Raw genomic sequence first — 15974 nt, 5'->3', positions numbered from 1 at the left:
GCCTAGTGTGCTGCAGTCCGTGGGGTCGCAAAGGGTCAGACACGACTGAGCGACTGAACTGAACTGAACATTATAAATGAACTTCAGAGACATTATGTTGAACAAATGAAACACAAAGAAGTACATACATTGATTTCATGCAGATAACACTCAAAACTAGACAAAAGCTAAACCATGGTAATAGAAGAAGAGTGTTACTTTGGGATAGAAGTAATGACCTCTTCTAGAGGACATAAAGGAGGATTCTAAGGTGCAACTGATGTTTTTAATCTTGGTTATGGTTACACAGATGTTTTCATGTTGCAAATGTTCTTTGAGTGGACTTTTAGGGTTTGTGCACTTTTGCAAATTAGCTATACTTCAGTAAAAAGATTTACTTTTAAAAATAATCTATGACTTCAGAATAATGATAACATAGAAAAATGCTTTAAGACGGGATAGGTTGAAGTTTTCCATGGAAGAACAGAAATCTCAGGAGATCAAGAAAAAGAAAATAGTACAACTCATAATTGTTTTAAACATTTCATTAACACGAGTTTTGTTCATCTCCTTTCTTAACTTTGGTGGTTTTAGATAATTATGGCCAAAAAAAGAGACATACTTGATTTTCAACCTACATATGAACCTCTTACTGTTGATGAAGCACTTTATCATATCCCATGGCTACATAAAGACCAAGAACATATAAACTTTATTCAGGTAATATTTGTATTTCCTGCTAATAATATCTCTAATGTGCCAATAAATGCTCTTTTAAAAATTAAAGGTCTAGCCACGATACTCTTTGTTATTTGTGATTACCTATAGAGTAAAATCAAAATCAAAATCCCTTTGAATGACATGCAAAGTTTTCCCATAATCTGCCCCCTGCCTATCTCTCCATTCTTACCTTTAGTTATCTATATGTCATATACCCCAACTCAGAGGGTAAAGAATCTGCCTGCAATGCGGGAGGCCCAGGACCAATTCCTGGGTCAGGAAGATCTCCTGAAGAAAGCAGTGGCTACCCACTCCACTATTCTTGCCTGGAGAATTCCATGGACAGAGGAGCCTGGCAGGCTACAGTCTGTGGGGTCGCAAACAATTGGACATGGCTGAGTGACTAGACACTTTCACTTTTGTTTCACTCATGATACTCCAAGAACTTTATGCTTTTTAAATTCCGTTCTTCTGTGAGTGCTATTTACTGATTGTAAAATGCCCTTTGTTTTCACCTCCCACCCCACCCCACCCCCCCAAACTGCCTCTGCTCATTTCTTCTCTGGAAACATTCTCTAAAAAGCAGGCTTTAGAGTCAAATACCAGTAAAAGACCAACCTGTGGTCCATCCAGAGTTTGGAGGACCAAAGATGTCACCATTGCATCCAGTATACACCTTTATTATAGCATAATTATATTACATTACAATTATTATCTTTACACCTCTCCCCCCTTCTATAATACTTACCTCATCAAACTTTTGACTACTCAGTGCCTATCATGTTGTATCTCACATACTGGGTGTTCAATAAGTGTTTCTGGGATGAACAAATAAATGGATTTAACCTGTTCTAATAACATTTTTCTGTATCTAGTAAGCTCCAAAAGACCAATTATATTTTTTTTCACCTGGTTAAAATATTTTGAATGATTGAATTTTTGTTACTTCATCTGCTGTTTAGAGCATGAGTATGTCTAAGACGTATATGTGCCATTAGCTTGTATCTGTTCAGATTATTTTTCATCCAAAGAAATATTTTCACCTTTCCATACATTCTAATTCTTAAGTTAGATTGTTTTCTAATTTATGTATAAATACCCCACCTGAAATTACATATATTCATTAATATCCACTTTCTCTTTTTTAGCCATAATTCCTATTTTCTCTTACAAATTTATTACTAATACAATGTCTCGGATATTTTTGAGTAATATTTACTTTAAAAGCATAAAACTTTTATTAAAATGTAAACTCTAATCACTGCTAAAATATTATTTGTAGCTTATGTATTTGGTGACATTTTATAGGAAAGATCCAGAGTTGTAACATTTGATTGTGGAAATGATATATTTGAAGAAGGTGATGAGCCTAAAGGAATTTATGTAATTATTTCAGGCATGGTAAAGGTAAGGCAGAGATATTTATAAATGCGCTTGTGAGCATTAGTTAAAAACATTACATAATTGAGAATAAATATCTTTCAATGCTAAGAACTCTATTAATCCTTTTTTTAGGACAGCAGCTACTATCCAAACAACAATTATCTTCCTCAAACACAATGAATAACACCAGCTATCACTTGTTAAGCCATACTTTCCCATAGATAACAAGAAACTTTAAAAGGATCAGCATTAAGGTTGAAAGTTATAAGTTGTTATTTATCTTATATTTGAGTTAGGCATTTAGCTATTCTATGACAGGTATTAATTGATTGAGTTGGTGGAATCAAAAGGATGAGAGTATTTAAGAATGTTTTGTTTCCAAGTCATTGCTAATTTAATAAATTCACTTTAACAGTTATAAGTAATACATATTTTCAGGCAATGTGCAAGTATTTAAAATTGTTAAACAAAGGGAAAAGCCATAAATCAAATAGTTTTGGTAAGTTAACTGGTTCATGTATTTGTTTTTTCTTTCTTTCTTTGTTCTTGAACAGCTTCAAAGATCAAAGCCAGGTTTGGGAATTGATCAAATAATCTGGGAGTCAGAGGAGAAAGATTACCAGATAACTTATACAGACTTTGTGATCAGTGGGGCAGTGATAGGAGAGCTAAACTGCTTGACTAATGCACCCATGAAATATTCTGCCACCTGCAAAACAGTAGTAGAGGTCAGAAAATGTCACCTTATGTCTTATTATTATAGCTTATTAAATATCTAGTACCAAATTTAAAGTTATTTTTGTATTTGTTTATGTTTGTAGTCTAGTGAACATATTTTAAGAAATAGGAATAATAAATAAAACTTGTTACAGAATCTTATGTACACAATGTAGTGTCTTAGCAAAAATGGCTTGCAAAAGTTAATCTACCGTATTGGAACAAGGATTTAACCAGAAAAACTGGTTATGTGAGATGTCCCATGGGAAATTAGATGGGATATGTTAAATGTGAATACCATAATTTGGAGGGTAAAGAAGGGAAAAAGTCAAAGAGCTGGGATTTATTAATAGAAAGTTGAGCACAGTGAACAGAAGTTTCTGACACACAAGTCACAACAAAATCCTCAAAGCAACAGGGGCTCTCACTGGCCTAATGTGAATTCACAAAGAACAGTGACTGTAAACAATAAAACCACAAACATAGAAGTTCATAAGTTGATAATGGTATCAAGTTTTTTATTTTAAAAAGATCGCTAGGATATCAACTTATATCTCTGAAAATGGATTGCTTATTTTAAAAAAGAAATAATTAAACATTTATCCTGCCTTTCCTCTATGAACTCTTTCAAGGAAACTACAAAAAAAAAAAAAAAGAGGAAAATTGTTCTGTGTAGAAGAATTCAAGCCAATAAATGTAGAATAAAAGAATTAAAATATCTCCATTTAGCCAGCCCTAATGAAATAATGGACCTATGCAATAACCACCGATTGATACTAAGACTGCCAAGTGGAATGTTAGTGGAACAGTTTGCAATGGAAACCACACTAACGTCACCTGCGGGCAATCCTGGCATCACTAACACAATGGCAACTGGGCACCGCGTGCGTCACAATCTGATGCAACAGGAGTGCTGGCACCCTGGACTCTTCTTGCGCAGGAAAGAGAAACCTGGAGCCTCTAGGTCCAACCAGTTTACAGAAAATTCAGGAAACAAGTTAACCAACACCAAGAGAGGATGATTAGCTAAATCTAGACTGTGGGATGTCAACAGGCCAATAACCCATTTATTTTTTAACAAACCAAAGGAATGAAAAGGGAAGAGGAAGGAAAGGAAGAAGAAGGCAAAGGAAATTTTGTCTCTATCATTCAACAATGCATATTAGAATATTTATAAGAGAAATTATATGATATCTGACATTTGCATAAAAATACTCTGGCCTTTTGCTTCTGGATATAAAGAAGTTACTGAGAATACAGTGGCACACTTACCATAAATAACCATAACTTGACAAAATATATGAGGCAAATATTTTCAACCATTGGAAAACAGGACGTGTTGAGTCTGGAAACCTCAAGAGAAGAGAAACTCACGAGATAATCTCCACATCCACCTTCACTCTCTGACTGGGGCAGTTTCTGACCACAGTTCACTAAGAATCCAAGTGGAAAATAATGATCCTGCTGAGCTGAGATGGGAGAGGTTAGAAACTGTGGCAGCTAAAGAAGATTGGAATCTGTAGAGCAGGGCATAGGATCAGAGTTCACAGAGGGAGACCTGAGGAATCTATGGTCCACAATTCGTTGGTTGAGGGACAGGCTGCAAATGCACAAGGTAAGACAAAACTAAATTACCAGATTGCTAAGAATGAAACAGAGATGTTAAAAGTCAAGGAGTGTCAGGGATTTGAGATATTTTAAGATCTGTCTTGATAGAAAGGAGACACTTTTTAAAACCTCTGGCATACAGGTGAGCAACCAGAAGGAATACACCTTAAGAGCAAATATCATGGCCTAGTAAGACTATCTCTAAATTTACTAAAACAAGCCTGAGAGCAAGCCCTGGCAGACTTGTTTGGAGGTTAAGTTACACAATCATGAAAATGCCTAGAGTTTTCTACTGATTAAACAAAACAAATCATAAAACACAACCTATACAAAATCAAGGTCATCAGACAGTAAATGAAGGGGTCTACTGCAACAAACATCAACAATGATCACAGGAAGATAACAGAATCTGGAATATCAACAATTTATCTTCAGGAATCATGAATTACTAAGCAAGCAAAGAGGCATGAAAATGTGACCCTGAATGTGGAAAAGGGGAGTGGAACAACACTGAAATTACCCAGACTATGGACTAAATGAAGACACTAAGGAGCTAAGAAGAGATTCAAAGGACTAAAATGAAACATGTACAAGCAACTAAAGAAAAATGTAATCTTTATGAAAGAAGACACAGGAAATATTGAAGAATCCAATGAAAATTTTAGAATTAAAAAGAGTAGTTTGGGGATGGCAGTAAAAAGGTCCAGAAAGGAAAAATAACCCACTAATAAAGGCAAATATATAGTAAAGCCTGTGGATCAGTCAGTTAAGTTATTACAAGATTAAAAGACAAAAAAATTGTAACATCAACTAGGACTAGAATAAATAGTTAGGGATATGACATCAAAGACATAAAACCTGGGAGAAGAGAGTAAAGAAAGTAATTTTAGGATATGTTTGAACTTAAATGACTATCTGTTTAAAACAAGTAGATCTAGTTACAGGTTAACATATATGAACGTGATGGTAACCACAAGTCAAAAACCTACAATAGACACACATAAAGCTAGAGGAGAAAGGAACAAAGTGTACCTCTAAAGAAAATCATCAAACCACAAAGGAAGGAACTAAAAAAGGAGAAAGGGACAGAGAAGAACTGCAAAAACAACCAGGAAACAAGTGGCAATACGCACACACCTATCAGTAATCATTTTAAATGTCAATAGGCTAAATGCTCCAGTCAGAAGATATAGGTTAGGTAATTGAATAAAAAACAGTGCTGATTACCAGAGACTCACTTCAGAGCTAAAGATATACACAAACTGAAAGTGAAGGGATGGGAAAAAATATTTCATGCAAATATAAATAAGAAAGCTTTGTATCAATACTCACATCAGGAATATAAACTTTGAAACAAAGTATTGATTTATTAGGAATGTTAGGTCCATGAATCAAGGTAAATTAGAAGTGGTCAAACAGAAGATGGCAAGAGTGAACATCGACATGTTAGAAATTAGTGAACTAAAATGGACTAGAATGGGCAATTTTAATTCAGATGTCCATTATATCTTCTACTGTGAGCAAGAATTCCTTAGAAGAAATGGAGTAGCCATCATGGTCAACAAAAGAGTCCAAAATTCAGTACTTGGGTCCAATCTCAAAAATGACAGAATGATCTCTGTTCATTTTCAAGGCAAACCATTCAATATCACAGTAATCCAAGTCTATGCCCCAACCAATAAAGCTGAAGAAGATGAAGTTGAACAGTTCTATGAAGACCTACAAAACCTTCTAGAACTAACACCCGAAGAAAATGTCCTTTTCATCATGGGGGCCTGGAATGCAAAAGTAGGAAGGAAAGAGACACCTGGGGTAATAGGTAAATTTGGCCTTGGAGTACAAAATGAAGCAGGGCAAAGTCTAACAGAGTTTTGCCAAGCAAACACACTGGTCATAGCAAACACCCTCTTCCAACAACACAAGAGAAGACTCTACACATGGACATCACCAGATGGTCAATACCAAAATCAGACTGATTATATTCTTTGCAGCCAAAGATGGAGAGGTTCTATACAGTCAGCAAAAACAAGACCAGGAGCTGACTGTGACTCAGATCATGAACTCCTTATTGCCAAATTCACACTTAAATTGAAGAAAGTAGGGAAAACCACTAGACCATTCAGGTATGACCTAAATCAAATCCCTTACGATTATACAGTGGAAGTGACAAATAGATTCAAGGGATTAGATCTGATAGACAGAGTGCCTGAAGAACTATGGATGGAGGTTTGTGACATTGTACAGAAGGCAGTGATCAAGACCATCCCCAAGAAAAAGAAATTCAAAAAGGGAAAATGGTTGTCTGAGGGGGCCTTACAAATAGCTGAGAAAAGAAGAGAAGCTAAAGGCAAAGGAGACACAGATTAATGGAACATGACAGAGAATCCAGAAATAAACCTACGTACTTGTGGTCAACTAATCTAAATCAAGGCAAAAATATATAATGGAGAAAATACAGGCTCTTCAATGTGTTGCTGGGAAAACTGGACAGCTACATGTAAAAGAATGAAATTATAACTTTTTCTCACATGAAATACAAAATTGAAAGTGAATTAAAGACCTAAATGTAAGGCTGTAAACTGTAAACTCTAGAAGGGATCGTAGGCAGAACGCTCTTTGACATAAACCATAGCAATATTTTTTTGATATGTCTCCTAAGACAAAGGAAACAAATGCAAAAACAAGCAAATGGTACCTAATTAATCTTAAAAGCCTTTCTGTGGAAAAGGAAACCATTGACAAAATAAAAAGGCATCCTATTGATCAGTAGAAAATATTTTCAGATTGCATGACCAATAACAGATTAATATCCAAACCACATAAACAGCTCATACAACTCAATATCAAAACAACTCAATTACATAGTGGGCAGAGACCTGAATAGATATTTTTCCAAATAAGATATACAGAAGGTCAACAGGCACATGAAAAGATGCTCATCATTGGTAAATATCAGAGAAATGCAAATCAATATCACAGTGAGTTATCACCTGTGTCACAATGGCTGTCATCAGAAAGTCTACAAATAACAAATATTGGTGAGGATGTGGATGAAGGGAACCCTCTGAGGTCTCCCTGGTGGCTCAGTAGTAAATAATCCACCTGCCAATGCCAGAGACACAGGTTTGAGCCTTGGGTCAGGAAGATCCCCTGAAGAAGGAAGTGCCAACCCACTCCAGTATTCTTACTTGGGAAATCCCATGGACAGAGGAGCCTGGCAGGCTGCAGACCATGGGGTCACAAAAGAGTCAGACATGACTTAGTGACTAAACAACACCACCATCAACCTACACTGTTGGCAGGAATGTAAATTTATGCCACTTTGAAAAACAGTATGGAGGTTGCTCAAAAAAACTGAATATAGAGCTATCATATGATGCAGGAATTCTGCTCTTAGCTAGGTATGTGAAGAAAATAAAAACATGAATTTGAAAAGATCCATGTTCCCCCATATTCACAGTAGTATTATTTATAACAGCCAGGATGTGAAAGCAACCGAAATATCCATCAACAAATGAATGGATAAAGAAGATTTGAGATATATATATATACACACACACACACACACACACACACACACACACACACACACACACACATATATATAGTATTACTAAATGAAAAAGAATGAAATTATGCTATTTGTGACAACATGGATGGACTTGGAGGGTATTATATTTAATGAAATTATAGGAAGACAGAGAAAGACAAGTACTGTAAGTTATTACTTTTATGTGGAATCTAAAAAATAAAACAAGTTAATATGACAAAACGGAAACAGATTTACAGAAATGGAAAACAAAGTAGTGGTTATCAGCAGGGAGAGGAAGGGAGCAGGACAAAATAGGGCACCCACTTCAGTATTCTTGCTTGGGGCTTAAGAGGTACAAGTCACCACGTGTGAAGGATATATTGTACAGCACAGGCAATAGAGTCAATACTTTGTAATAACTTTAAATGGAGTATAATCTATAATAATATTGGATCACTATCACACCTAAAACTAATAAAATATTGTAAATCAACTATGCTTCAGGATTTAAAATTGGGCAATGGATTTGAACAGATACTTCATAAAATATACAAATGGCCCATAAACATATGAAGAAGATGCTCAATATCATTAGTGCTCAGGGAAACACAAATTAAAATCATGATAAGGTATCCCTGTATACATACTACATTGGCTAAAAATACATAAGTTGAACACACAGTATTAGCAAGGATGTTAAGCAACTGAAATTCTCATACATGGCTAGTTAAATGGTAAATATTACAGCCTCATCTGAAAACAGTTTAGCAGTTTATTATAAATACACATTACTATATTACCCAGCAAATCTACTCATAGCTGCTTACCGAGAGAATTTAAAACCAACAAACACAGTCTCTTGTGTCTTCATAGAAGCTTATTCCTAAGAGTCAGTAGTCTAATTATTGTTAGCATCAGAATTTTATTACTGACCAAAACATTTGCTCCCCCCAAATAATGTTTTTAGAAATACTTATGTCTTTAGTTTAAAGGGTTAAATGATCTTTGATTCTTTGTTTTCTATTTTTTCAGAATCTATAAGAATAATGAAGTCTCATTAAATCATGCAGCCTTTCAATACTTAGTATATGACAAGAGTGTACAAATATTTACTAAATAGATACATTTATTAGGTTTCCAGGCAATAAAATGAATCTGCATAATTTAAATATTATTAGCTTTAATGTTACATGTATATAAGAGAAAATCTCATTTCATTGAATCATGAATGCACAGAATGAAATAGTAAGTTGATATCCTCTTTTTTCCAGACATGTTTTATCCCCAAAAATTACTTGTATGAAGCTTTTGAAAAATTTTGTCCTCACATTGAATACAGAATGTGGCTAAAACTTGGACTTTCTATTACTGCCAAAAAAATCAGGGAACATTTATCTTATGAGGTAAGAGGTGCTTATGTGAAATTGTCCTTCTCTCTGAATGAAAATGAACTAAAGTATTGTTAGAAATTAACTATTTAGGAATTTATATTAATCTTTATAAACAATAGACTACAAAATTGTATTTTTCTTAGGATTGGAATTACAAGATGCAATTAAAACTCAGTAACATTTATGTAAAAGATATACCAAAGAACACCAAAACTGATATATATGATGAAACAGTAATTTATGTCATCCTCATCCATGGAGCTGTGGAAGATTGTCAGTTACGAAAAGCTTATAAGGCTCCTTTCTTAATTCCTATAACATGTCATCAGGTAAAGAAATACTGATTCATATCTTCAGGTCAATATTCCATTTGTCCAACAATGAGTTAATAGTAGAAAGAGTGTCACTTTTCCACCTTCCCATTCTCTCCCATTCCCCTACCACTCCATGAAGGCATGCACAGCAACACACTCCAAGTTCATTGATTGCTTTAGCACTGGGTAGCCCAAACACCAAACTGTTCCTATTCACTATCAATGAATCAGGCCAAGTTATACATTTTGGCCACAGTTAGATTTTGGTGCAATTGTAAATAGCAAAAGAGAACCCATTCAGTTCATGTACATATTTCAGGACTACTCTCTCTGGATTATATCAACAGTACTGTAAAAAGGTTCTTTCAGTCCTAAGCTGAAGTTGAGTATTACTGGTTATTTCTTCAGCTACTTTGAAAGTGAGTGTAAAAATAAAGGACCTTCTCATATTAAGCTGTTGAGTTACGTGTGTGCTTAGTTGTTCAGTTGTGTCCAACTCTTTGCAACCCCGTGGATGTAGCCCACCAGGCTCCTCTGTCCATGGGATTCTCCAGGCAAGAATACTGGAGTGGGTAGCCATTCCCGTCTCCAGGACCTGGGTCTCCTGCATTGCAAGCAGTTTCTTTACTGTCTGAGCCTCCAGGGAAGCCCAATTACAATGAAAAGCTGTGCCGTGAGAAGAAAGAGAGAATGAAGGAATATCATAGTATATGTGTGTATTTGTGTGTGTGTGTGTGTGTGTACCAGGGTAGAGTAAGAGAGGCACATGTCTGGGGGAATCAGAGGACACATAAAATATTTCTAAAGAAAGTAAATTGAAAGAGAGACCTAGAGTTAATTAAAGTAAGCATATTTTTAGGCAACTATGACAGAAACAGTGCTAGATGCTAAACTGATCAAAACAAATGAGTCTTGCAACTTGCCCTCAAGAGATCTCTCAACCAAGCAAAAAGGAATATATAAAAATAGATACATGAATGTTTACAGCTATGATAGAAGTGCTTAAAAGGTAAATATGAGACACAAGAAAAATATGTTGGAGGTAAGAGGAATCTTGAGCTGAGAAATGGTCATAAGAAAATTTTCCACGTGGATACCACTAATCTGATAGCCAGTGAGAGGAAGTGAAACACTATTTTTAACTATGGTACTCCCTACCGCTATTCCTGAATATGTAATAATAGAACTTAGTTAGGGTTGCTGGGTTGGGAATTTAGATAACCAAGAAAGGAATTCTTTAGGCAGCCCAAACCTGCCCAACTCTGTCTACTGTCCTGGGCATAAGGCTCTCCTCACTGTGGGTTTGGATTGGAAGATGTCTTGAAATCCATTGACATTCAGACTTTCTTTCTGCCACATAGAAAAATACTCTGGGTGATATTTTAAAGGGTCATGGATGATTAAGTCTTCACTATTTTTCTCATTTGTAATAAAAATGGACAAAATAATTTAAAATCAGTGAGAGTATATAGAATATTGACTTTCACAAAACTAACATATCCAAGTATTTAGCTATATCTAATGTCTATTTGGGCTTCCCTGGTGGCTCAGATGGTAAAGAATCCACCTGCAATGCGGGACACCTGCGTTCAATCCCTGGGTTGGGAAGATCCGCTGAAGAAGGGAAAGGCTACCCACCTCCAGTATTCTGGCCTGGAGAATTCCATGGACTGTACAGTCCATGGGGTTGCAAAGAGTCGGACAGAACTGAGCAACTTTCACTTCACTTCACTTCAATATCTATTTACAATGTCAATTTTCAGGCCCAGATATTTAGAGAGGGTCTGAGATAGTAGCTTACTAGAGAACATTTGTTAGGTTTTTACTTAGAAATTATCTTGTAATCTGTTGACTTTCAGATACAAGGCACTGAAGATTTCACAAAGGTAACAATTGTTCGAACTTCGATTTATTCGAAAAGATTCAGGTGGAAGACTAGAAAGTATATAGCGTCACATAAACCAGCTGATCCAACAACATCAGGTATGTAAGTTAGAATTCTTTGAATAATTGGGAACTTATTTTTCTTTTATGAAATAGTCCTATAGTATTTGGAAACTTGCATGCACTCTGCCTAAAGTATTGAGGAATCCTTTTAACTGCCATATTTTATATCCAATATGTGAATTATGACTGAGAATATCTAAGTTATAGTTAGAAATTATTCTATATTTAATCTATAAAATAAATACATAATTATAATAGGTATCATATATTATAAATGTTATAAATATATAAAAATAATATGAAGAAAAGATTGATGAGGAAATTTCTAGTTCTTTCCAAAAGTTAAAATATTTTATATAGCAGTAATAATGAAAATGTTGTTGTGTTGTCTGAATAACAAAGATATAAATCATAGAACTGAATAAATAACCTTGCTGCTGCTGCTAAGTCACTTCAGTCATGTCCGACTCTGTGTGACCCCATCCCTGGGATTCTCCAGGCAAATAAATAACCTTATTATAAGCCTATTCTCCATACAAATTTTGCATGAATGAAACTGAATCATAATATATATGATTATTTAATAACTGCTATAAGCTATTAATTAAAATTTGGAAAATAAATTTGAGATAGTTTTAAAAATTGAGTTATATTTGAATTATGGAATCAGTCATTTCAGTTCAGTTCAATTGCTCAGTCGTGTCTGACTCTTTGCGACCCCATGAATCGCAGCACGCCAGGCCTCCCTGTCCGTCACCAACTCCCAGAGTTTCCTCAAACTCTTGTCCATTGAGTCGGTGATGCCATCCAGCCATCTCATCCTCTGTCGTCCCCTTCTCCTCCTGCCCCCAATCCCTCCCAGCATCAGGGTCTTTTCCAATGAGTCAACTCTTCGCATGTGGTGGCCAAAGTAGTGGAGTTTCAGCTTCAGCATCAGTCCTTCCAATGAACACCCAGGACTGATCTCCTTTAGGATGGACTGGTTGGAATAAATATTCTTTAATATTTTTCATTTCTCTGAAGGAGACATTGTTCTAAATTTAAGAATACAGAAATTAATTCTAAAATTCTGTGTTGATAAAAATATTACCAATCAAGAGATTAACAAAGGACAGTTCATGGAAGAAAAGTTTTATTGAAAACAAAATATAGACAAAGTTCAACACTACTAATATTTAAAGAAACAGAAATTAAATATTAGCCTATTTCATTCATGAGATTTTTAAAGAATTATAATGACTAAAGCTCAAAAAATGTAGTGAGTGGAAGAGAGGTTTAAGAGAATGTATGTATGTATACTTAAGCCTGATTCATGTTGAATGCAGAAACCAACAGAACATTGTAAAACAATTATCCTCCAATTAAAAATAAATTCAAAAATTTCTTTAAATGTAGTTTTTCTGATATACATTCTTATCTTGACACAGTACAAATTGATCAAATAAGTTTATCACAAGATTCCAAAAGCCCTAAAAGCATTTATATCCCTTGCTTAAATAATGTAATTTCTAAATATGTCAATTATATCTCAAAAAAATTAATTAATAATATAATTTCTAGACATTTATTGTAAATAAATAAAGCAAAAAAGTAATTAAGGTAATTAAGCATTATTTATAAGAATAAAAATTAGAAGTTATCAAAATGTCAGTACAATAGTAAAGATTAATAAAACTAAAGCTGGTTCTCTGAGAAGATAAACAAAATTGACAAACCATTAGCCAGACTCATCAAGAAAAAAAGAGAGAAGAGTCAAATCAGCAAAGTTAGAAATGAAAAAGGAGAGGTACAACAGACAATGCAGAAATACAAAGGATTATAAGAGACTATTATGAACAACTATATGGCAATAAAATGGATAATCTGGAAGAAATGAACAGATTCTTAGAAAAGTTTGATTTTCCAAGACTGAACCAGGAAGAAATAGAAATTATGAACAACCCAATTACAAGCACTGAAATTGAAGCTGTGATCAAAAATCTCCCAAAAGACAAAAGCCCAGGACCAGATGGCTTCACAGGAGAATTCTATCAAACATTTAGAGAAGAGCTTAATGCCTATCCTGAAACTCTTTCAAAAAATTGCAGAGGAAGGAACACTTCCAAACTCATTCTACAAGGCCACCATCACCCTGATACCAAAATCAGACAAAGACAAAAAAAGAAAACTATAGGCTGATATCACTGATGAATATAGATGCAAAAATCCTCAACAAAATTTTAGCAAACAGAATTCAGCAACACATGAAAAAGCTCATACACCATGATCAAGTTGGATTTATTCCAGGGATGCAAGGATTCTTCAATATAAGCAAATCAATCAATGTGATACACCATATTAACAAATTGAAAGATAAAAACCATATAAAAATCTCAATACATGCAGAAAAAGCCTTTGACAAAATTCAGCATCCATTTATGATTAAAACTCCAAAAAATGGGCACAGAAGGAACCTACCTCAACACAGTAAAGGCCATAAATGATACGCCTATGGCAAACATTATTCTCAATGCTCAAAAATTGAAAGCATTCCCCTAAGATTGGGAACAAGACAAGGGTGTCCACTTTCACCACTATTATTCAACATAGTTCTGGAAGTCCTAGCTACAGCAATCAGAGAAGAAAAAGAAATAAAAGGAATCCAGATCAGAAAAGAAGTAAAGTTCTCACTGTTAGCAGATGACATGACATAAAAAACCCTAAAGATAGTATCAGAAAATTACTAGAGCTAATCAGTGAATTTAGTAAAGTTGTAGGATACAAAATCAATACACAGAAATCACTTGCATTTCTACATACTAACAATGAAAAATCAGAAAGAGCAATTAAGGAATCAACCCCATTTACCATTGCAATGAAAAGAATTAAATACCTAAGAATACACTCACCTAAGGAAACAAAAGAACTGTACACAGAAAATTATAAGACACTAATGAAAGAAATCAAAGATGACATAAACAAATGGAGAGATATTCCATGTTCCTGGGTAGGAAGAATCAATATTGTGAAAATTACTATACTACCAAATGCTATCTACAGATTCAATGTGATCCCTCTCAAATTACCAACAATATTTTTTATAGAACTAGAATAAAAATTTCACAATTCATATGGAAACATAAAAGACCCTGAATAGCCAAAACAGTCTTGAGAAAGAAGAATGGAGCAGGAGGAATCAACCTTCCTGACTTCAGATTATACTACAAAGCTACAGTCATCAAGACAGTATGGTACTGGCACAAAAACAGAAATATAGACCAATGGAACAAGATAGAAAGCTCAGAAATAAACCCATGCACCTATGGGTACCTTATTTTTGACAAAGGAGGCAAGAATATACAATGGGGCAAAGACAGCCTCTTCAATAAATGGTGCTGGGAAAACTGGACAGCTACATATGAAAGAATGAAATTAGAACACTTCCTAACAACATACATAAAGATAAACTCAAAATGGATTAAAGACCTAAATGTAAGACCAGAAACTATAAAACTCTTAGAAGAAAACATAGGCAGAACACTCAATGACATAAATCAAAGCAAGATCCTCTATGACCCACCTCCTAGAGTAATGGAAATAAAAACAAAAGTAAACAAGTGGGACCTGATGAAATGTAAAAGCTTTTGCACAGCAAAGAAAACTATAAGCAAGGTGATAAGACAACCCTCAGAATGGGAGAAAATAATAGCAAATGAAACAACTGACAACGGATTAATTCCCAAAATATCCAAGCAGCTCATACAACTCAATACCAGGAAAACAAACAACCCAATCAAAAAGTGGGGAAAAGACCTAAACAGACATTTCTCTGAAGACATAGAGATGGCTAACAAACAAACACATGAAAAGATGCTCAACATTGCTCATTATCAGAGAAATGCAAATCAAAACTACAATGAGGTATCATCTCGCACCAGTCAGAATGGCCTTCATCAAAAAGTCTATAAACAATAAATGCTGGAGAGAGTGTGGAGAAAAGGGGATGCTCTTACACTGTTGGTGGGAATATAAATTGATACAGCCACTATGGAAGATGGTATGGAAGACAGTAAGGAAGAGATTCCTTAAAAAACTAGGTATGGAGATTCCTTAAAAAACTAGGAATAAAACCACCATATGACCCAGCAATCCCACTCCTAGGCATATATTCTGAGGAAATCACAATTGAAAAATACCCATGTATCCCATTGTTCATTGCAGCACTATTTGCAATAGCTAAAACATGAAAGCAACCTAGATGTCCATCGACAGATGAATGGATAAAGAAGTTGTGGTACATATACACAATGAAATATTACTCAGCCATAAAAAGGAACACATTTGAATCAGTTTTAATGAGATGGATGAACCTAGAACTTATTATACAGAGTGAAGTAAGTCAGA

General features: G+C 34.8%; 1 protein-coding gene across 1 annotated transcript in view; it reads left to right on the top strand.

Annotated features, from left to right (window-relative positions):
* The window catches only part of SLC9C1 (solute carrier family 9 member C1), a 107932-nt gene that overhangs the window by 79365 nt on the left and 12593 nt on the right, over positions 1-15974 (top strand). Inside the window, exons 22-27 of the mRNA XM_043892874.1 lie at positions 574-699; positions 2008-2106; positions 2637-2810; positions 9211-9342; positions 9474-9659; positions 11504-11627. Of these exons, the coding sequence (XP_043748809.1) occupies positions 574-699; positions 2008-2106; positions 2637-2810; positions 9211-9342; positions 9474-9659; positions 11504-11627 (841 nt within the window). The remainder of the gene's footprint in view (positions 1-573; positions 700-2007; positions 2107-2636; positions 2811-9210; positions 9343-9473; positions 9660-11503; positions 11628-15974) is intronic.

The sequence above is a fragment of the Cervus elaphus genome, chromosome 31 (genome assembly GCF_910594005.1).
Source record: "Cervus elaphus chromosome 31, mCerEla1.1, whole genome shotgun sequence".
Lineage (NCBI taxonomy): Eukaryota > Metazoa > Chordata > Mammalia > Artiodactyla > Cervidae > Cervus > Cervus elaphus.
The sequence above is the reverse complement of the archived record's forward strand: the minus strand, read 5'-3'. Positions and strand labels throughout refer to the sequence as shown.